At 40.1% G+C, this 24,190-nt stretch overlaps 1 protein-coding gene across 1 annotated transcript in view; it reads right to left on the bottom strand.

Annotated features, from left to right (window-relative positions):
• Positions 1–734: 734 nt before the first annotated feature.
• The window catches only part of ARL15 (ARF like GTPase 15), a 253,220-nt gene continuing 229,764 nt past the window's right edge, over positions 735–24,190 (bottom strand). Inside the window, exon 6 of the mRNA XM_089495700.1 lies at positions 735–4,798. Within this exon, the coding sequence (XP_089351826.1) occupies positions 4,646–4,798 (153 nt within the window). The 3' untranslated portion in view covers positions 735–4,645. The remainder of the gene's footprint in view (positions 4,799–24,190) is intronic.

Below are 24,190 nucleotides of genomic sequence, written 5' to 3'. Positions count from 1 at the left end.
TTAGGGGTTTTTTTTGGGGGGGGGGAGTTGGCTGAAACATAGAATCATAGAATTACAGAGTTGGAAGAAACCACAAAGGCCATCCAGTCCAACCCCCTGCCATGCAGGAAATCACAATCAAAGCATCCCTGATAGATGGTTATCCAGCCTCTGTTTAAAGACCTCCAAAGAAGGAGATGCCACCATTCTCTGAGGGGAGGGTGTGCCACTGTCTAACAGTCAAAACATGCTGGATTGCTCTTCATTCTTGCAATATAGGAATTTAATCCTATCCTTTCCATGCTATTTCTGCTTCCAGTACCAAATTTTCTGTTACAGCCCATCTACTTTGTTAACTGAGCTACGCTTCTCTTCCACTGGATGAGTAGAAACTCTTTGCGTAACCCTGAGCAGTCTTCTGAAGCTTGGTTATTTATTGATTGAATTTATAGCATACTATTCTCCTGGGATAGGCTCCAAGGCAACTCTGATTTCATATACAATTTTCTGCAGCTGGTGTTCCACAAATGGTTGTACTACTGAAAATGTGCTGTTGCTGTCTTGTGAAATGCTTTGAAATAATTCTAAGAACTGATGTATTTTAAAAATCAAGCTAGTATATGAGGTACATGAAGACATAAACCCCACACCAATTATTAGCCCCAACTAGAGTAATTCTTCGAATCTGTGAAATTTATGTAAATGTTGACTTACCATGTTTCAATTGATGCTCTGGGTTTAATAACAATTGGATGTACACTTTAGAATCTTTTATTGTAAGAACCCATGAGGGGGCATATCAAAACACAAAAACAGATTTTTCAGGAAGCTTTGTCAAATACAACAAGATATTCCAGCTTGATAGTTTAAGTTCCTGCAAGATGCATTAGATGCTACATTCAAGGATAAACATTCTGTATGAAGATTTTTTTTCCTGAGTAAGGTTTTTTGTTGCTGGGGGAAATCTTCATTATGTATTATTTATTCATTCATATTTTATATTTTGCCCAATAATGGGTATCTTTACAGCAGCTTCTATTTTTACACTACCTTTATTGAAGGTAACCACAGATAAACCCCATGGAGACTTACCTAGACATAGTCTGCACTGAAATGAGTGGCTAGAATTTTACAAATTATTTGTATATTTTAGTGGGGCTAACAGAGGAGACAGTCCTCAATGAGTATTGCTAAGGAAACAAAATAAACAAAAAACAAATAAAAATTAAACACATTGCTAAATGTGAATTCTGATAAAATCATTCATACTGAAGTGTTCTGCACAGCATTTATTTCCATTTTGGTTAATGTAAACTATACAAACAGTTCTTCCTGCAAAGGAATTGCCTGCATGAATTTGTGAAATAAGTATCAAATGCTGTACTTTTAGTATGAAGTCAGGGATGTATAGTGGGTTAGCTGTCGCTCATCATTGCTTTTATCTACAGTGAGATACAAACCTTCGTAATATAAATTAATTGCCATTACAAAAAAAGGGAGGGGCAACTGTGTTAGCAAGTTAAGTACAAAAATCTGCTAATTTCCATAAATAACAAAAAGCAAGAAGCTCAATAACACAACACATACTTCTGTTTACAGCATCTGAGTATGTAAGCTGAGCCATGTGGCACATAATAACAGGGAGGGATGGGCGGGAACAGAAAAATATGGAACATATCTTTAATGTTTAAAAATGTGAGCACTTCCAAAGATATTAGCAAAGGTGATAAACATGGAAAAAACACAATGAGCATCTTAGAACCGGTAGACAAAAGGAGCCACCGACAGTTGTAAAGCATTAGATGTCTGACAGAAACCTGTCAAAACAGCTGTTGTTGGATACTGATTGATAATGTTTTTATTCTTTCTGCCAAAGTACTGCAGACAGTCACGGGTCTGAGAAAAAGCCCAATGTGGGCACACATTCACGCACAAACACAACCAGAAAGTAATTTAACAGATGTCTTGTTAGAATTGTATGCCCCCACAACCTTCTTAATGTTTCTCCTCTTCCTCCTCCTCCTCCTCCTCCTCACAAAATTAACTATTTAATTAATTTCGGACAGTAATTTCCATTGATGGGATTTATTTCATCTATGTGATGAAAGGTCAAGAAGTGAACAAAAACAACTTACAGAGTGGGATAAGAACTGTATTTCCGTTCACAGAATAAATGCACAGTCAAGAAGGCTTTAGACAAAATATGTGTCATTAACATTTTTTTAAAAAAATGATGTGTTCAAAGAAATGGTACTGATATGTTGAAATCCAGTTATAATACAGACCCACTAAAAGAACAATAACAATGAAAAGGCTAGCAGATCTGAGGCATCATCATTTCTGATGATAATCAAGAGATAAATTTATGATTCCTGTGTGTGTTTCAACAGGTTCTGCAACCTACTCTTATGCACATTGAACAATATGAAAGCGACACCAACTTCAATGAGGCTTAATGCAAAGTAAATCTATGTCATAGTCTAAGTCATACAACCCCAAGTCTAATTAGGTACCACTTCTGTCACATTTCACACAGGGATATTGGATAACATCATGGAAAGAAATGGAAGGGAAAAAAACCCTTTAAACTTAGTTTTTTGTGGGTTTTTCAGGCTATGTAGCCATGTTCAAGAAGAGTTTCTTCCTGACGTATCGCCAACATCTGTGGCTGGCATCTTCAGAGTCCTCTGAAGATGCCAGCCACAGATGCTGGCGAAACGTCAGGAATAAACTCTTCTAGAACATGGCTACATAGCCTGAAAAACCCACAAAAACCTATGGATGCCGGCCATGAAAACCTTCGACTTCACCCCTTTATACTGTTTTGAATCACATATATTGGTGGAGACATTCCTCTGAAATCATGACAATGAGCCCTTTTTATTTTCCATTATGGTCCCTAGGGATGACAATCCAGTTAAAAGCGATCTGTTGTTTTCAACAGCATCTAGCATCTTCAATGGCTTAACCTTTCTATGCAAAAAAAATAAACTGGAAACCACTTATGTCACCAAAAAATAAATAAAATAACCATAGCCCACTTAAGATGACCTTTGTTTCTTTTACAAATTAGGCCAAAGGAGAATTAGGCCATGGGTTTGTAATTATTTTTAAAATTCAAAACTCCAATCTATAAAAGGGGCATTTCAGGATGGAAACAGGTAAAAAGTGATGGCAAAAACAACCATTACTTTGGATCATTTCTGTCTTTTGGGTAACGTTTAGCTTCCTTTCTCTACAATCATGCTTAAATATCCTATTTAGTAGTTTCACTGGTACTACTATATTAAGTGGCATTCTTCACAGGGATTTCCCCATATAAAAAAAGAGAGGTTCACAAATCAAAGTGCATTATATGCTGAAAAACTATTTGACAACCTTTACATCCCAATATCTAAAGTAATCCTAAACTAAATTATAAAATTATATAAAAACCCACAATTTATTTACAAGTGAAAAGATAATCAGCATATCTTTGAAAATAACAATAAAAAACAAAACCCAACCTACCCTCCCACATACCCATAAACAAGCTCAAAGGCAATAATAACATTGATGGTGTAATAGTCTACCATGGGATATTTCACCCTCTACTTGGTAGATAAATACAGTATAGCATCCAAGGTACAAATTCAGTTTATGAATAGTAATCCATTACTGTATTATGGCTAATGTCCCAACAACCAAGCATTTTTTAAATCTGAAGCAATCTGTAGACGCCAAACACTGAATGATGATGGGGAAGGGATATAATTCTTAGAACTAAAAGGAGTACTGTCACAATGAACAACAACCACAACCATAAAAAAATAATAATAATCCTACCATCTGGATAAAAATTGCTAAATGTTAGAAACAAATCTGAACCCCTGAAAATAGGGGTAGTTAAGAAACACAGATAGACTTTATGAGTTCAATTAAAAGGCATTGACTTTAAAAAAAATTAATTCTGGCCTAGGAGTTCCAGCATAATACTAATTATGTAGAATACATCCAGTGATTATTTAAACTTGTGTCTTGTTCTCACTCCATAATTTTTACTAAAGTTTCGCCTCCATTTCATCAACATTTTACACAATCATCTGCTTAATTTACATTTACAAAGGCTGTATGTTTGCACTGAAGAGGCTTCAAAACCATAACAAAATACTGACATGTCCATTGTATTTGCCTTGCCTCCTGCTAAATGGGTTGTCTCTCTAAAATATATTATATGTTAAAGGTGTCTGCACTTAATAACTCTGATTCTTTGCATCAGAAATGCATTCCTTGGTTTCAAGATTTACTCTGGTTCTCAGCAACTAACTATACCTTCAAGATAGCATTTGGTGTCCATTTATAGCTGGTTTTAAGTTTTGTATGTGCAGCAAAATTCCAATTACATTTCTTCTAATGCCAATGCAGGGAAATGGCATACAGTAAGCGGATGTATTGGTAAACAATATGAACTCCCCCTTCAGTAGTACAGACAACTTTACTGAAAAGAATCAACTTCACTGAAAAGAATCATGAGCCTGATTCACAGAATGTATCAACAGTCTTTCAGGCTAAATGCAAAAATATATTTATTGCAAGCTCTAATATAGTCTTCTTTATACCAAACCATTTTTCATCTGGGAGCAAAACAAACCAGTACAATGCTATCTGAGAACAGTTCGAGTTGTCTTCACATTCTCGAAGGCTCAAGGTCTCTGTCTTCTAGTAAATTTATGAGCAGGCTGAAGCTGTCTTTTACGGCTTCCATGTTGTCCAAGGAACAAGGCTTAAGTATCCAGCGTTTTCCTCGTGCAAGTGGTTCAAGTTCCAAATATTTTTTTATCTAGATGGTAAAAAAAAGAGGGTGGGGCAATAAGAAAAATTAGTTGCCATTCAAACTCTGTGACTTAATATTCATCTTTGCGAAGTATAGTGTTGGAAGAACCTTGGATGCTCATTTTTAGAATAACTTCCAAGATGTTCCTGAAAGAGAAGTGATACATTGTGACCTGAAGTGCTTTTATTAATGGTGAATGATAGCCACTATTCCCATCAATATATTTAATAACATGGAGTATATGTGTGCTTCCATGTACATGTGACACAGGCCAAGGCAAACTGTTTTTTCAAAATGCATGGGACATAAAGGCTGCATCTACAATTCAGAATTATTGCAGTTTGACACCATTTTAGCTGCCATAGCTCAACACTATGAGGATTCTTGGATTTGTGGCAGCCAATGAAACAGAATTCCAACAAGCAGCTTTTATGAACAGGATGGTTTCAACTTCAGAATAAATTTTAACCTCTGACTATTATCACCTATATGCATATGACAGTTTGATTATTATTACAAAAAGAGATCAAATTATCAAGTTTTGAGATCATAGTCATGTGCAATGTGTCCATTTCCTTGAAGGCAGCAGCAATTACTTTGAGCACCTTATTCCATGCAATCAGAAGTTTCTTATGGTTGTAAATTATCACAATAAGATAATAAATTATTATCACAATAAGATAATAAACATGTAGTAAACAAACATTTGCCTGCTTAACAATATCTGTTTCATCATATGCATATTTATCTTGATTTTTTTCCTTTGGAGCTGAGATAGGTGGTGGATTAAAGACATTCCAATATAGACATCAGTTGAAGTGGTGTTCATCATGATGTTTCATGATGTTTCCAAAGTTCAAATTCCTCAAGCACCCCAACTTGCTAGCAGTCATTCTAGATAGTTGATAACTGGATCATTCTAGATATTTCATTTCATGTGCTTAATCTGAATATTGTTATTGTGCAAGGCAACATTTTAAAAATATTTTACAAGTGGTTCATTTTACTGCAAGCCCACTGCTGTTCCAGAAGCTTCACTTGAAGGTCCTTGAAAAAGTCTTTAAAAAACTATTTTCAGGGGCACAAGGAGGAGCAGTGAGAAGAAGAGGACAGACAATACCCATTGGATAATGGGAATTACCCAATAGGTTAGCGGCAACCATTGGATAATGGGTTGCATCTCACTGTGCCACATGGAATGTAACCCATCTTTGGCCCTCCATATATTTTGTACTTCAGTCCCTGTACAAATGGGCAGGAAGGGGCGACGCGACGCCACCCCTTTCTGCCCTGGATCAGTGCCATGGCAAACGCATGCCATGACACTGATCCGGCCTCCGCAGGGCACAAAAAGGAGCTGGTTTTTCCGGCTCCTTTTTATGCCTTTGAAGAGGTGCCATTGCCAATGCCGTAACTGGTTAGCTGAGATTGCATCTGCACGGCAGAAATAATGCAATCTGACACTGCTTTAACTTCCATGACTCCACTCTATGGAATCCTGGGATCTGTAGTTTGTTGTGGCATCACAGCTCTTTGACATAGAAGGATAACTAGTTCCAAAAGCAACAAATAACAGATTCTATAGCACTGAGCATGGCAATTAAAACGGTGTCAAGATGGATTGTTTCTGTAGTGTCAATGCAGCCAAAGTATTCAGGATTTAACCCTCCAATGAAAGGACTATAACTCACCCAAGGTCTTCATTTCACAATATTTGCTTATCCATATTCCACTAAGGAATTGTGACAGGCATATCTGCTATAAGTTTTGCACACTAGAAAATGGAAGTATGATATTGACACTGGTATATTAAATATACCCTTTAAGGAATATGAAGGACTGTTGGGGCTTTTTTCAACTACATACAGAGTGGAAGCCAAAACTGTAGAAAAATATAAAACTCACTTCCAACGGAGCCACTTGATAACAAAGCCAGCTGGTGGGAAACTGAGAAAAATGGACGAGTAACCTGAGATTTTCCAGAAACTACTAATGTAAAGAATGCCTAGCACACACCATCTACAGACCAACCAATGTTCACTGTCTTACAAACGATGTGGATATTGTTATTTACCAAATGATTACCAAGGCATCATTTGCACATATTAAAGAGAAAAGCTTTTACACAAAGTGAAGGCACTGCAAGAACAAGCATTACTGTTCTGGGAAACTACATGTTAAAAAGAAATAACAGCAATACCAGCTACTCTGTAAACAAAAGAAGAAGCTGATTATCAAGTACTAGTCAACATCAGTTTCTAGTAAAAAGCACATCATATTAAAAGGCACATCATATTCCTTAAAGGAAAACACTTAAGCCAATCATCACCCTTTCTTATTATGCAACCACATCCTGCTAAATATATGCTTTCGTTAATCAGACAACACCCGGTTATATTGACAGCCTAGCTCATAGTAGCTCCTGCATTAAGGATTTTTAAAAATGATTTTGTGGCAGTTTTTGATCTTGCCAACTCTAATAATATTGTCACCACATGGCTCTTAGGGACACTTGTTTTTCTTTGTAAAAGTGATACAGGTTGAGTTGCCCTTTTCTGAAATGTTTGGGACCAGAAGTATTTTTGAGGTTTTTTTTAAATTTTGGAATATTTGCATATATATAAAGAGATTAATGGAACCCATGTCTAAACATGAAATTGATTTATGTTGTATACATAGCTTGAAAATAATGTTATACACAATATTTTTAATAATTGTGTGCATGAAACAAAGTCTGTGTACCATCAGAAAACAAAGGTGTCACTATCTCAGTCATCCATGTGGACAATTCTGGAGTATTTTGGATTTCCAGATAATTATACTGTACTGTACTGTTATTTATGTTTTCCATTACAATTATGAACAGAGTCACTAGTACATGCAAGTCTCCAACAACCATGTTATAGGAGTCTCCAACTTCATTGTGCAAGTGGAGGCATCTCCTGCAATCTTCACAGGAGAAAACTTGCTCTTCCACATAGGAAAAGGCTTTGGAAAGTCATTGACATCCAGGCGAAGCCCTTGCTGGAAGAGGTGACATTGCTGATTCCTCCTTCCCCTTCCAGCATCCTTGTCATCTCCCATGCTATTCTGAAGCATTCCCCTAGCAATCTGGAGTTGCCTTTTAACACATGAAGCCTGCAAGAGGAACAATGGAAAGGCAAATTGCCTCTCCTTTTTTCAGTCAGAGAGTCCAAATAGGTGCAATTTACCCAGTGGTAAACTGGATCCAACCTACATTTTCCCATCTGATTACAAAGCCTGCTACAAACATTTTCCCAGCTTTAAACCAGCCATACTTTCTTCCTAAGTAACAACCAACCTTAGGAAAAAGCCTGCCCAATCTGAAATTATTTTGGTCTACTCAAGTGCTCTGATGATCAGCATCTACCATAATATATTTTATCTACTAAACTAAACTTTAAAATGAAAAATAAAATGAAGAATGGACTCACAAAAAGGGGCATGAAATAGATGCAATAGTTGGACTGGGCTTCTTTCACTGTCTTATAACAATAACGTAGGGTTGGTGACATTTTATGAAGCTTCTTATGCCTTGGTCAATTCTCCTCTAAGGTTCCAACATATCAGACAACATTTCAATTGGCCAAAATAATGGATTAAAAACACTGTAGCAAAACACAACAGTGGATGGGGTGGAAAATGAGTAGATGAGAAAGACTACTGAGTGAAAAGTCAGTCCAGTATTGCAAAGACATAGAAAATGAAATGATTAAGTACAGCAAATCCCCTTAGAAATGCATTGTAACAACAAGATCAAAACTTGTGAAGTATTAGGACTTAACCCTTGAAGTGTGGCTACTGATGTCACCAAGCCAGATTGTTTGTACAATGGTAAGTGATTTAAATATGTATGAAGCAGCTCCTGTTTTATTAACCATGTAGATACAATCACCACAGCCAGAGAGGCTCTATTGACACAATTAAAATCATCCTGCTGTTTCCCATTTGATCAAATCTTATGACAATATTTGTACCTGAGTAGGACACTGACAAATTACACTTCAAATAAAATATGGGAAAAGGAACTTCTAACATGATTTTACCAGGAGTTTATACTGTTTTTATGGCCTGGTACAGACTGCCAGAAAGCGGCAGTCTGGGGCCGATTTTAAGGCTGGGGATTGCAGAGCAACCGCATGCTCCCGAGCCCCGTCCACTTGGGGGCCACCATGATGATGCAAGCACAGCGCAGTGTCCACACTGCACTTCCATCATCACTGTGCAAGAGTGCGCTAATGGTGCACATATGGCGGTAGCCGCGCACACTAAAAAGAACCCCCTTTTAGCAGGTTCTGTTTGGTGCAGAGGGAGGTCGCGCAGTTTGGCTGCTGTGACCTCCCTCAGGAGAAAAAACAGGCCAGCCCGCACTTTTGGGGCAGTCAATCCAGCCCCCATGTTTTGACCATCACATAAGATGATACTCAAAATAAACATTTACTCTTAAAATTTGGGATCTAACAGGATTGTATTTTTAGTTCTATTACCCTCATTTAGAACCTTAAGTATGTACCAGTGTATTCTGCAAGTACAGAATGACTCAACTACTACTTGGAGAAAGCAAAGCATATATCTCATCATTCCATCAATGTGAATGGAATAAGCATATACAGTATAGATCAGTGGTTTCTCAGCTTGGATCTCCAGATGCGAGACTACACTTACCCAAATCCTTGAGAACTGGCAAGGCTTGCTTGCTAGGACTTGTGGGAGTCAAAATATAAAAAACATCTAGGGATGTAAGTTTGGGGGAAAGTGGTGTAAAGATATTGGAGACTCTCTAGATGTTCACACATATACTTCTCTATCACCACACATGGACATAACAGTAAGCCAAAATTGCTGAGGTTTTTGGCTTTTCTTCAAGCTGTTTGCTTGTTTGATGACTGCCCCTTCTCCTTGGACCTTTCTTCTCAGTGGGAACAGCAAACTCGACCAGATACTAACGGCGGAGCAAAAGTTCTCTATTATGTCTGAATGTAGATTCTTGGTTTATTGCTCCTCAAAGAAACCACAGTTTGGATTCAAATTTCCACACTATTTCAGTCTTCCTTGATTTTGGAGAGTGGCAACAAGCAAGGGTCCAGGTTTGAAAAGCACCTTGTTAATTTAGCTGTTTTTAATAAGAGAAGGATTCAAGAAGGAGTGACTGGACAAGGTATGCCAATAGGCAATATACGCCAACATAGTCATAAGCTAATATTCACAACTCTTCTGACTTACTGTTATGCCCAAATACAGCCAACATGTTAGTTGTATAAATATAGATACACAAGTAGATTAAGGAATTATGAGAGTTTTAGATAAACAGTAAACAGATTATATTATGGGATAAATCAAGCCTGATGGAATGTGAAAGGCAACAACACAACATTAATTTACTTGTTCCTCAAAGTAAAAATTCTTCCATTACACCCTATTTTTGCAATATATCACATACTTCAAATATAACTGGCATTGCAAATACTGCCTGGTACTGAATAAACTTAGCTGCAAAATATTCTCTCACTGAAAAAAGTTAATGAGTCTAAGTCCCAACTCACACATCAGAGACAACCAATTACCCTGTCTGAAACACAGGCTTGTAAAACTATCAGGTACTTGTAAAATGGTCTGCTACACACGAGTAAGATGTTTAAATGGCTTGTTTGACTAGGGGCATTCACCATGAAATTGATTCTTTTAAAACACTGCTTTAAAACTAGATACAAGTTAACTGCATGGACTGAAAATGAGAAAAAAACCTGGCATTATAAAGGGTGGACTTCAGGTACGAGTCCAATTTTATGAGGTCGAGGGTTACTTGTATGAGAAACTCATCAACTATGTTTATGTCCCATGCAGGAACTAAAGAAGCTGTGTACAATTAGATTGTGCTGCTAATTCTATATTGTGCTGCTATTTCCATGACAAAAGCAGTTAAGGTTTAGTGCGATTTTCTCTACAAAGCTCCCATCTACAGCCACAAAATTAAAAAAAAAAAAACGAACACAAAAATTGTTGTTGTTGTTGAGTGTCCTCAAGTTGTGTGTGACTTATCAGGACCCTAAGGTGACCCTATCACAGGGCTTTCTTGGAAAGATTTGTTGAAGGAAAGGTTTGCCTCTGTACGATTAGATTGTACTGTGTATGATTCTTTGAGGCTGAGAGAGTGTGACTTGCCCAAGGTCATCTAGTGGGTTTCCATGACCAAGTGGGTATTCAAACCCTAGTCTCCAGAATTGTAATCCAGTGTTCAAACCATTACATCAAACATCTTAGAAATGCTATTATACTGAACATGACATATAAGAGCACAGCTGATGGTGCAATTTACACGGTGAACAAAATATACTTTATAATTTAGAGTTATGTCTTGTTCTACCTGTAGCACTACACTTGTGCTAGTAAAGCCTAACACAACTAAAAGTGAAATATTTAGTGCCAAACTAATAACTGGGAATATCATACCATAACTGGGAGTAATTTCACAAAATATGCAGAGGTAACCTGGGTATAGTAATCAACATATTCTAATCAGAGAATAATCCTGCTTAAATATACATATGTATCACACTTGTATCAACTCAGATACATGTTTAATTGGGGATGAAGAACATGGGGTTGTTTAAATGTCATTGTACAAAGGGAAGTTGTAGATGAATAAGAAGGAAGGGGGAGAAGTGGTTCTTCACATTGGGCATAAAACATCTACACTGTACACCTGAAAATAAAGTCGGCCCTTCTTATACACGGATTTTTTATACACAGATTCAAGCATCCACAGTTTGAAAATGTTCAAAAAAAGTATAAATTTCAAATATCAAACCTTGATTTTCCATTTTTTTTATAAGGGACACCCTTTTGCTATGCCATTATATTTAAAGGGACTTGAGCATCCACAGATTTTGTTATACATAATAGGGTGAAATTTTGTTACAAAAGACAGCGGGATCGATGTCTGAAAGCGATCCCACCTTCAGTTCGCTCTGTTACCCAAAATAGGATGGGGAGCTCATCAACCACACCAAAGAACCTTACTTTGCTCCTTTGCAATGCCAGGTCAATGAAAAATAAGTCACATATCATCTATGACCTCCTTGTGGACAAAAAAGCCATCCTGGCCTGCCTCACAGAGGCCTCACAAAGACCTGGCTGGGAGAAAATAGTGCTATCATTTGGAATCAAGCCCTCCCAGTGAAAGAGTACCCCGCAGGTACTCTTTCACTGAGCAAGTAAGGGAAAGTGGGCGAGGAGGCGGGGTGGCTCTGGTTTATAGAGAAAATCTCACTTTGGTCAGGATACCTGTCCAGAAGATAGACCACCTTGAGTGTATGTACCTAAGCCTATTATCTATTATTAGATATTATCCCCTCTGTTGTAAGCCGCCCAGATTCCCAGTGATTGGACGGCATATAAATAAATCCTATTATTATTATTATTAAGCCTGAAGACCAGGGATAGTATAGGGATTCTGTTGGTATACCGTCCACCTCGTTGCTTAACAGACTCCCTATACAAGCTGGTCTTGGAGTTGCTGTTGGAGTCGCCTAGGCTTTTAGTCCTGGATGACTTCAACATCCTACTCGAGACCAGTTTAACAGGTGTGGCTCGGGAGTTCATGGAATCCATGACAGCCATGGGCCTCTCCCAATTGGTCATTGGGCCAACACATTCTGCAGGTCATACTCTTGATGCAGTCTTCTGTATGGAACAGGAATATCCATGGGCAGAGGTAGTGAATACCTCTGCACTATCTTGGACGGATCATTTCCTGGTCAGGGCTGATCTAAGAGCCACTGTCTGTCTCCCCGAGGGTGGAGGACCTATTAGAATGGTCCACCCTTGAAGGCTAATGGAACCAATTGGATTCCAGAAAGCCCTAGAGGGTTTGTTGGTTGATAATGCCGGTGATTCTGTCGAAGCTCTGGTGAACACATGGAACAGCGATCTTACCAGGGCTATTGACATAATCGCTCCCAAGTGTCCTTTCCTACTTGCTTTGAATCGAAAGCCCTGGTATACCAGAGAGCTGAAGAATGCGAAGCGGGTGAGACAACGACTAGAGCACAAACGGCGCTCAACTGGACTCTTGTCAGACAGAACTCGTCATAAGAAATTTATTTATTCTTATAGAGAGGCAATAAAAGCAACGAGGAGATCCTTCTTGTCTGCTTGCATTACAGCTGCAAATTCTTGTCCGGCAGAACTGTTTAGGGTGGGGGGGGGGGGGGAACTGATGGTGATGCCATCTACCCAGAACCCTCTACTTAACCCGATAACAGTCTGCTGTGATGAATTTAAAAACTACTTTGCAGGTAAAATCTCTCAGATAAGAGCCCACCTGGACGCCAATGTTGGGGCAAAATCAACTGGTGAGGTGTCCAGTCAATCCGTTTATGAGACTAGACTGGATCAATTTGAGCTTGTGAGTACTGATGACGTGGACAAGATCCTTGGAAAGGTGAGGAAGACAACATGCCCTCTCAACCCCTGCCCATCATGGCTGGCCATCCAGGGGGTGATGCCTTGATGACATTGCTTAGACATGTCATCAATGCATCCCTTAGGGAAGGTTATGTACCATCTGCCTTAAAGGAAGTGGTTGTTAGACTGCTTCTGAAAAAACCTTCCCTGGACCCTCTGGACATGAAAAATTATAGGCCTGTTTCCCATCTGCCATTTTTGAGTAAGGTGATCGAGAGGGCTGTTGCTCTTCAGCTCCAAGTGGTCTTGGATGAAGCCGATTTTCTAGATCCATTTCAAACTGGCTTTAGGACGGGATATGGGGTGGAGACTGTCATGGTCGCCTTAACTGATGACCTCCGTCTAAGCATCAACAGAGGAAGCGTGACCCTGCTGGTGCTATTAGATCTCTCAGCAGCATTTGACACAATAGACCATGACATCCTCTTGGAACGCCAGGGAGAGCTAGGAATTGGAGGCACTGCTTTGCAGTTGTTCTGCTCCTTCCTCTCAGGTATATTCCAGAGGGTGATGCTCGGGGACAGTTTCTCTTCAAAAATCAGAGCTGAATTGTGGTGTCCTTCAGGGCACCATCCTGTCCCCAATGTTATTCAATATCTATATGAAGCCGCTGGGAGAAATCATCCGTAGACAGAAGTTTATTGCACTGGGTTTGTGGGCTGTTCTCAGAACGGCCCGGCAGGAAACGGAACGAGTGGGGGACGGATTTTACCGCACACTCATCCCTCACTCGTTCTGTCCTCCCTCTCTTCTGTTCCCATTCCGTTCCAGAGGGAACACTTTTTGAGAACTGTTCTGAACAGTTCTCAAAAATTCCCCCCTCTGGAACGGATTGAGAACGGAAGAGAGGGGGAACGGAATGAATGAGGGACTGGAGTGTGCGGTAAAATCCATCCCCCATTCGTTCCTGCTCCTTCCGTTCCGTTCTCAGAATGGACCGCACAGGAACAGTGCGATAAACTTCATCGAGTAGGGTGTTATCAGTATGCTGATGACACCCAAATATACTTCTCCATGTCTCGGTCATCAGCAACAATGACAGATGGCATTTCTCTCCTCAATCAATATCTTGCAGTAGTAATGGACTGGATGAGGGAAAACAAGCTCAAGCTGAATCCAGACAAAATGGAAGTACTTGTGGTAGGGGCCGCCAAACCTGGTATCAGGCTGCAACCTCCAGTCCTAGAGGGGTTCACACTCCCCTCAAAGGACTGTGTTCGCAGCTTAGGGGTGCTTTTCGACTCGTCGCTTCAGATGAGAAATCAGGTGAATGCAACGGTCAAGAGTGCCTGTTATCGGCTCTGGCTGATACGTCAGCTGCACCCTTTCCTGGAGCCGGGTGACCTCGAAACTGTAATACACGCACTGGTAACCTCAAGACTTGATTTTTGCAATGCGCTCTACATGGGGCTACCCTTGTGCCTAGTCCGGAAACTTCAACTGGTACTGAATTTGGCAGCCAGACTGATTACAGGAACAACTAGGAGTGACCAGGCAGAATTACTCAACACCTTCTTTGCTTCACTGTTCTCAGAAAAGGGAAAGGGTGCTCAACCTGAGGAGAATGGAGCAGAGGACAGATTAGGGGAATTTCAGTACAGAATAAGTAAAGAGATAGTACAGGAATACCTTGTTAATCTAAATGAATTTAAGTCTCCACGACCAAATGAACTACATCCAAGGGTATTAAAAGAACTGGCAAATTTAATATCAGAGCCATTGGCAATAATCTTTGAAAACTCCTGGAGGGCAGGATAAATCCCAGCAGACTGGAGAAGGGCAAACGTGGCCCCCATCTTCAAAAAGGGCAAAAAGAGGATCCCAACAATTATCGTCCAGTTAGTCTGACATCAATACCAGGAAAGATTCTAGAGCAGATCATTAGAGTGTCTGTGAACATCTAGATGGCAATTCCATAATCACAAAAAGTCAACCTGGGTTTCAGAGAAACAAGTCATGCCAGACAAATCTGATGTCTTCTTTAATAAAATTACCAGCTTGGTAGATGAAGGGAATGCTGTGGATATAGTATATCTTGATTTCAGTAAGGCCTTTGACAAGGTTTCCCATGACATTCTTGCAAACAAGCATGCAAAATGTGGACTAGATAAAGTAATTGTTACATGGATTTGCAAATGGTTGACCGGCCGAACCCAAAGGGTGCTCAACAATGGCTCCTTTTCATCCTGGAGAGAAGTGACTAGTGGGGTCCCACAGGGCTCTGTCCTGGGGCCAGTGTTATTCAACATCTTTATCAATGACTTGGATGACAGAATCGAGGGCATACTCATCAAATTTGCAGATGACACCAAATTAGGAGGAATAGCTAATACTCCCGAGGACAGGATCAAAATTCAAAATGACCTCAATATACTAGAAAGCTGGGCCAAAGCTAACAAAATGAAATTCAACACGGAGAAATGTAAGATATTGCACTTAGGGTGGAAAAATAAAATTCACAGATATAGGATGGGGGACACCTGGCTGAATGAAACTATGTGTGAAAGGGATATAGGAGTCCAAGTAGACCACAAGTTGAACATGAGTCAACAGTGTAATGCGGCAGCTAACAAGGCCAATGCAATTTTAGGCTGCATCAATAAAAGTATAGTGTCTAGATCAAGAGAAGTAACAGTGCCACTATATTCTGCTTTGGTCAGGCCCCACCTGGAATATTGTGTCCAGTTCTGGGCACCACAATTCAAAAAGGACATTGAGAAACTGGAATGTATCCAAAGGAGGGCGACCAAAATGGTGAAGGGTCTGGAAACCATGTCCGATGAGGAACGACTTAGAGAGCTGGGGATGTTTAGCCTGGAGAAGAGAAGGTTAAGAGGTGATTTGATAGCCCTGTTTAAATATTTGAAGGGATGTCATATTGAGGAAGGAGCAAGCTTGTTTTCTGCTGCTCCAGAGAACAGGACCCGGAACAATGGATGCAAGCTGCAGGAAAAGAGATTCCACCTCAACATTAGGAGGAACTTCCTGACAGTATGGGCTATTTGACAGTGGAACACACTCCCTCGGAGTGTAATGGAGTTTCCTTCCTTGGAGGTCTTTAAACAGAGGCTGGATGGCCATCTGTCAGGGATGCTTTGATTGAGATTTCCTGCATGGCAGGGGGTTGGACTGGATGGCTCTTGTGGTCTCTTCCAACTCTAAGATTCTATGATTCTATGACCATATTACACCAATATTGAAATCACTCCACTGGCTGCCTATTAGTTTCCGGGCAAAGTACAAGGTGTTGGTTGTTACCTTTAAAGCCCTCCATGGCTTGGGCCCAACCTATTTAAGGGATCGCCTCCTTCCATACAATCCGCCCTGTGCACTCAGATTCTCTGGGAGGAATTTGTTGCAGTCCACAAAGACCGGATTGATGGCGACCTCCCAGAGGACTTTTCCGCGAATGCTCCCATTTTATGGAATGGCCTGCTGGACGAGATCTGTCAAATTACCAACCTAGAGAGCTTCAAGAAAGCTGTTAAGGCAGATCTCTTCCAGCAGGCCTTCCCAGAATAGAACCCGGCCACGTAAAGATTCCCCCGCAGACATATACAAGTGAAGACTCTGCCCACTGTTATTATATTATTCTATTATTGTTTTTAGATTTTATTGTCTGTAATTTTAATGGCTAGAACTGTTTAATCTTTTTAAAGGGGTGTGTGTGGAAAAAATTGTATATATTGTATTTTTTAAAGTTTGTACGCCGCTTTGATTGTGGTGATAAAAAGTGGGATATAAATTAAAGTTTTATTTATTTTATTACACGGGGGATCTTCGAACCAAACCCCAGCGTATAACAAGGGTCCACTGTATATTTAAAACCACAGCATATATGTCCTTCAACACTAGGGAAAGAGAGTTTATATCCTTTAAAGACCAAAATGTGGTAAAGAAAAGGTAAAAAAAAAAAACATTTTAGCAAGCAAGTGAATATGTTCAGCACTAGTTATGTTACACAAACCGCTCAATAGCTGTCACTGAGACTTATGCAACAGACATCCAAGCACTGATAAATCACAACTGATGTGTGCACTTGGATCTGAAAGAAATCAATTTTTCTCAATGGAACAATATAGTAACCTCATTATCTGAAAGAGTGATGATCCCTAGTTCCTTGAAAAGAGGTCTTTATGATCCCTTAGAGCAGTGCTTCTCAGGCTATCAGGTGTGGTGGACCAGCACCATTGTGCCAGGGATTGGCACCATATTTATGCCACATTTGTGCTCATTGGCTACAGGTGTTTTTTCTTCTTTCCTAGAAATTTGTCAAGGACCAGCAGCCAATGGTTGAAGAACTGGCACTGGTCCAGTGGCTACTTCTCTGTGTAGCATTTTGTTTGTTATTGTTATTGCCTTCAAGTCATTTCTGACTTATGGTGACCCTAAGGTGAACCTATCATGGGTTCTTCTTGGCAAGATTTGTTCAGAGGAGGTTTGCTTTTGCCTTCCTCTGAGGTAGACAGAGTGTGACTTGCTCAAAGTCACCCAGTGGGTTTCCATGGCTATGCAGGGATCTGAACTCTGGTCTCCAGAATTGTAGCCCATCACTCAAACCTCTATGGCATACTGGCTCTCCTACCTCCTAGGAAGGGAGTACTGCCTCAGAATAAATGAGGCATTTATCATACTTCCCAAAGTTACTGCCTGGAAAATCTCACAGTCAGTTCCTGACATGAGATTCATTGAATTGAAGTCTGTTTTAAGAGATCACCTACATAGGTGTCAAGAAGTACTGTAGAATCAACCCTTCAGAAACTGTTGCTGCACTGATGTGGTGCACCAAATTTTTAAATACTGATTAAAAAATCTGATGGTTCCAAAATGACTAGTTTGTTGGTTTAAAAGGTTTATTGAATTACACGTAGATCTACCATAATTTCTTGGTAGTGGAGGTCTACTACTTGATGGGATTGTCTTCTCTTCCTTTCCCCATTGTAATCCTTTGTACCACCCAAACATTTGTTCTGGAGTGTTTCTTAGTTCTCCAAGAACATCTTTTGAGGGTCTAGGGGTCTGCAGGGAAAACAACTGTTTCTGCTGATAGAAAGAGAGAAAGCCATCTCTGCCTGTGCCTAAAGATGTCTGTGATCAGGCAATAGTGTAACATGCCATGGTTACATCCTATTTGGATTATTACAATACGCTCTGCACGGGGCTGTTGGCTGAAGTTCGGAGACTTCAGCTGGTCCAAAGTCAGAATGTTAACCGGGGCTGGCTACAGGGAACACACAACTCCCTTGTTGCAACAGTTACGCTGGCTGCAAGTCCATTTCCAGCCACAATTCAAAATGCTGGTTATGACATATTAAGTCCTGTATCATACCCCTTAACTTTCTCGATTTAGCAGGAACAGCCCCAATTAATTCCCTGTGGTCCCACTTTTTCAGCTGTTTACGTAATGTTCCAGTTTGTCTCTCCTCCCCCCACACCCTGTTTGTCTACAGCTTACTTCAACTGCTGCAGACTAAGGTGAAAATGTAACACCTTCTTTGTCTCAGTCTTCTCAGAAAAGGAAAAAGGTGCTCAACCTGAGGATAATGGAGCAGAGGACAGATTAGGGGAATTTCAGCACAGAATAAGTAAAGAGATAGTAGAGGAATACCTTGTTAATCTAAATGAATTTAAGTCTCCAGGACCAGATGAACTCCATCCAAGGGTATTAAAAGAACTGGCAAATGTAATATCGGAGCCATTAGCAATAATCTTTGAGAACTCCTGGAAAACAGGAGAAATCCCAGCAGACTGGAGGAGGGCAAACGTTGTCCCAATCTTCAAAAAGGGAAAAAAAGAGGATCCAAACAATTATCGTCCAGTTAGTCTGACATCTATACTAGGAAAGATTCTGGAGCAGATCATTAAACAGAGTCTGTGAACATCTAGAAAGCAATGCCATAATCACAAAAAGTCAACCTGGGTTTCAGAGAAAGAAGTCATGCCAGACAAACCTTATCTCTTTCTTTGATAAAATTACCAGCTTGTTAGATGAAGGGAATGCTGTGGATATAGTATATCTTGATTTCAGTAAGGCCTTTGACAAAGTTCCCCATGATATTCTTGCAAACAAGCTTGTAAAATGTGGGCTAGACAAGGCAACTGTTACATGGATTTGTAATTGGTTGACCGACCGAACGCAAAGGGTGCTCAAAAATGGCTCCTTTTCATCCTGGAGAGAAGTGACCAGTGGGGTCCCACAAGGCTCTGTCCTCGGGCCAATTCTATTCAACATCTTTATCAATGACTTGGAGGACAAAATTGGCAGATGACAAATTAGGAGGAGTAGCTAATACTCCCGAGGACAGGATCAAGATTCAAAATGACCTGAACAGACTAGAAAACTGGGCCAAAGCTAACAAAATGAAATTCAACACGGAGAAATGTAAGGTACTGCACTTAGGGCGGAAAAATGAAAAGCACAGATATAGGATGGGGGACAACTGGCTGAATGAAACTACGTGTGAAAGGGATCTAGGAGTCCAAGTAGACCACAAGTTGAACATGAGTCAACAGTGTGATGCGGCAGCTAACAAGGCCAATGCGATTTTAGGCTGCATCAATAGAAGTATAGTGTCTAGATCCAGGGAAGTAATAGTGCTACTCTATTCTGCTCTGGTCAGGCCCCACCTGGAATAATGTGTCCAGTTCTGGGCACCACAATTCAAAAAGGACATTGAGAAACTGGAGCGTGTCCAAAGGAGAGCGACTAAAATGGTGAAAGGTCTGGAAACCATGCCCTATGAGGAAAGACTTAGGGAGCTGGGGATGTTTAGCCTAGAGAAGAGAAGGTTAAGAGGTGATATGATAGCCCTGTTTAAATATTTGAAGGGATGTCATATTGAGGAGGGAGCAAGCTTGTTTTCTGCTGCTCCAGAGACTAGGACCCGGAACAATGGATGCAAGCTGCAGGAAAAGAGATTCCACCTCAACATTAGGAGGAACTTCCTGACAGTAAGGGCTGATCGACAGTGGAACAAACTCCCTCGAAGTGTAGTGGAGTCTCCTTAGAGGTCTTCAAACAAGGGTTGGATGGCCATCTGTCGGGGATGCTTTGATTGTGATTTCCTGCATGGCAGGGGGTTGGACTGGATGGCCCTTGTGGTCTCTTCCAACTCTACGATTCTATGATTCTAATTTGCACTGAAAATTAACTCAACAGGGGGAAAAGAGAGGAGCGGGAAGAATCTTGCCCTTCCCAACAGGCTCAGGCAAAGCAAACTGCTGCAGCCTCTCTTAGCTTGTCTGCTCTTCTTCATTAATATCATTTGCCATCTTGATCACACTCTGATGTCACTTGGCCACCCTTGTTTCAATTTTCATCTGTGAAATGTTGAAGGGTTTATATATTTACTGACGTTTTCTTATATTTTTAATCTATACTGGTTTAAATAATTTTTATGGCACCAGTATTGGGAGTGAGGAAGCATATAAAGTCATCATCACCATTATCCTCCTCCTTATCCCTTCCATTAATGGAACAACCCTACACCTACAATTAATTACTGGCTTGTGTTCCCGATGTAACCATGCTTAGGGTAAACACATTGAAATCAACGGGGCTTTAATTAATACCAGCTTGTCTCTTTCACTTTGAGTCTGAGCATGGCTAAATCTGTATCCAAACCTTAATATTTTAGTTCTTGTCCCATGAAATAAGATGTTTGCCATCGGAAATGCAAGACGCCAAGTTGTAAGAAAGGTAACGGGAGCAATGATGACAAATAAATATGTACAACAAAAATGTTTATACACTAGTTTGGGAGACACAGCAGTAGCAAACCGTTCTGCCAACTGGAAAAGTTCAAGCTTTGGAGAAGATTCAAATTTCAAGCTCCGGAAAGGCATGTCTCTGTTGTGCCACCAGATTATTAGCACCCACCAATACAGTGCCAGCCATACTGTTTTGTTTTTAAAGTAAGACCAGCTGCAGATGAGATTCATGGAATGAGGTTCTCTTCATCTTCTCCCTCACACCAGAGGCAATAAGCCACAGCAGAAGGAATCCCAAAGAGGAAACAAAAAAAAGTAGTGTCAAGAGAAAAACAAGAAATACTGTCTCAGATTATACAGAGGAGGAGGAGGAGGAGGAGGAGAATATGCAGTAGCAATGTCAACAATGCCGACAACAGCATCAGCAATCACATTTTAAATGTGCATATTCCACCACAGTGAATATGCTAGCAAGCTATTTTTAGGATTTCAGTATGTGAGGATTGGTCAAAGTATTGAAAAAGTAGGGAGGAAATTACTTTATGGTCCCCCCCCTCCCCCCCGGCCATAGGATGAAGATTCAAATGCTTACACTGTGAGAGATTCCTGAAAGATTCAAATTCTCACTGAAAGAGATTCCCCCTCCACACTGGCCCTGCAGTTCCAAACCCTTGGACTTTTGTCACTCACTTTTCCCTATGTAAACAAGTGGATGTGTTGTTCTGTGGGTTCATTGTGGTTAAGTGTGATCGGTCTCTATCAAAACTTAACAGGGACATCCAGATGCAGTTGTAAAAAAAGAACAGCTTTCCAAAATCCTATTCAGTTCTTCCCCTGGCTGACTATCCTATTTTTATGACAGATTTTCTCTATCTCTATGCCATTCCCCACATCTCTCTGCAATTTTCCCCTATTTCTAGGCTATCTTTCTCATATCTGCTTTCCATCAAAGATAAGCTTCCGTCCTGTTACCTGTATCCCACATCGTCCTCCCTCACACCATACCCTGAGTCCCAACCAGGCATGCCTCACTTCTCTTCAAACTTATTTTTAACATATATATTTTTAATATATTGTTGTTGTTGTGCCTTCAAATCATTGCCGACTTACGGTGACCCTATCATGAGGTTTTCTAAGCAAGATTATTCAGAGTGGTTTCCCACTGCCATCCTCTGAGGCTGAGACAGTGTGACTTGGCTAGGATCACCCACTGGGTTTCATGGTTAAGATGGGATTTGAAGAATCGTAGACCAGCGCTCAAACCACTACACCATGCTGGCACCCTAGATGATACTTTATTGGTCCAGTAAAGGTATCACCAAATGTGTTTGGAATGTGTTCATGGACTGCAAATCTGTTTTTCTTTTAGTTAGCATAGGTTTGTCTTTGTCATAGGTTCTTACACTGCCTTTGTACAACAGCGTTGAGAAACCTTTGGCTTTCTAAACATTATGGCCTACAGCTCACATCAGCCCCAGCCAGTATAGCCAATTCCAAGGTATTATGGGAGCTGTAATACAAAACACTTGGAAGGCCAAAGGAAGATTTATTTATTTATTTTATTCATAGATATAGCACCTTTCTCCCAGGATTGAGACTCAAGGTGGCTAACAACAGCTTTTAAAAATAATCCAGATTAAAAAGCAAATAAACAATTTATAAAGTATTAAACATCAAAAACAGAGAAATTAATTTAAAAAATTAACTTATTTAATGATGGGCTGTAAAACTTTACAGCACATCATTAAAAGCCCATTCCACAGAACATGTGACTTGCCTGAGGATAACCAGTGGGTTTCATGACTGAGTATGAGCTGGATATCGAACCCTGGTCTCCAGAGTTGAAATCCAACACTCAAACCACCATGCCATGCTGGCTCTCATGAGTCTGTAGCATCAAGTTTTAAATTCATAAAACAAGATAGCCTTGTGCTGCTCTTGTTAAAATTTTGCTTGTGAATTTCATTTCATAGAATCATAGAATTGGAAGAGACCACAAGGGCCATCCAGTTCAAGCCCCTGCCATGCAGGTACTCTCAATCAAAGCATACCTGACAGATGGCCATCCAGCCTCTGTTATGGTGCCCTAGCCTTGGAATTCTCTCCCCAGGAAAGCTTCCATCATATTCTATTGTTTTACCAACTATGTTGTGTTTTTGTATTTAAAGCTTCCTTGTTAAGTGCACTGTGCATCTACTTTGAGAAAGCGAAGAATAGAAAAGGAAATTTCTGTAGGTTTCTCCTTCCAGCAGAAAGTGATAGTTAGATTATTGCAGTAATTAATATTTCCAGAACTCCCATATTTTTCTGTCTGTGAAAGTCTACTCTTTTAGCAAGTTCATTTCCATGTAGCTTTAGGCTTCATCTAAAAACACGAGCCTGTGCTTTGCCAAAATTTTATACTATCAAGCATGAGATCAGACCTTTGTTCTGGTGGAAAATCCTTTGGTTAGGGGCATTAAGACTATCTAAAACTGTCCTCCACAGAACTTATTGAATGGAAAGATCAAACATTAGCCCTAGAAATAGTTAAAAATACACAAGCCATTGAGGGCTTGTTTGCACATTTGAATGTTCATTCCATTGTAATGGCAGCATAAAGTAGTGTTCTGCATGAATCAGTTACTATAGATCAAACACTACATATTGATCCATCTGATTATCTCTATTACAAGACTCCCAAACTGGTTATAAACAACAAATAAACAGGGAGGTCAGCCAAAGCTTCTTTCCTCATTATTTTCTTTGGCACAGGGAACGTTTCTTATGAGAACAAGAAGCATGTGTCTCCCTAGTCAGACTTAAGGTCACACACCAAGAACATGATGTAAGTATAGTATATATGCATTCTTTTCTGACACTGCTGTTGCTGTTGTGTGCCTTCAAGTCATTTCCAACGTATGGCAACCCTAAGGTGAAACTATCATGGGGTTTTCTTGGCAATACAGTATTTGTTTAGAGGAACTTTGCCATTGCCTTCCGCTGAGGGTGAGAGTGTGTGATTTCTCCAAGGTCACCCAGTAGGTTTCTAGACAGAGAGCAGAATCGAACCCTAGTCTCCAGAGTTGTAGTCCAACACTCAAAGCACTACAGCAATACATAACCGTATTTTACAATTGTTCATGAGTGGCTATCCAGATTTCCCAGCATGGAAAATCTCAAATGTCAGAATATTCAACAGATGAGACATTCCAACTGTCA

The sequence above is a fragment of the Sceloporus occidentalis genome, unplaced genomic scaffold, assembly GCF_023333645.1.
Source record: "Sceloporus occidentalis isolate IW3139 unplaced genomic scaffold, rSceOcc1.0.p SCAF_1, whole genome shotgun sequence".
NCBI lineage: Eukaryota > Metazoa > Chordata > Lepidosauria > Squamata > Phrynosomatidae > Sceloporus > Sceloporus occidentalis.
The sequence above is the reverse complement of the archived record's forward strand: the minus strand, read 5'-3'. Positions and strand labels throughout refer to the sequence as shown.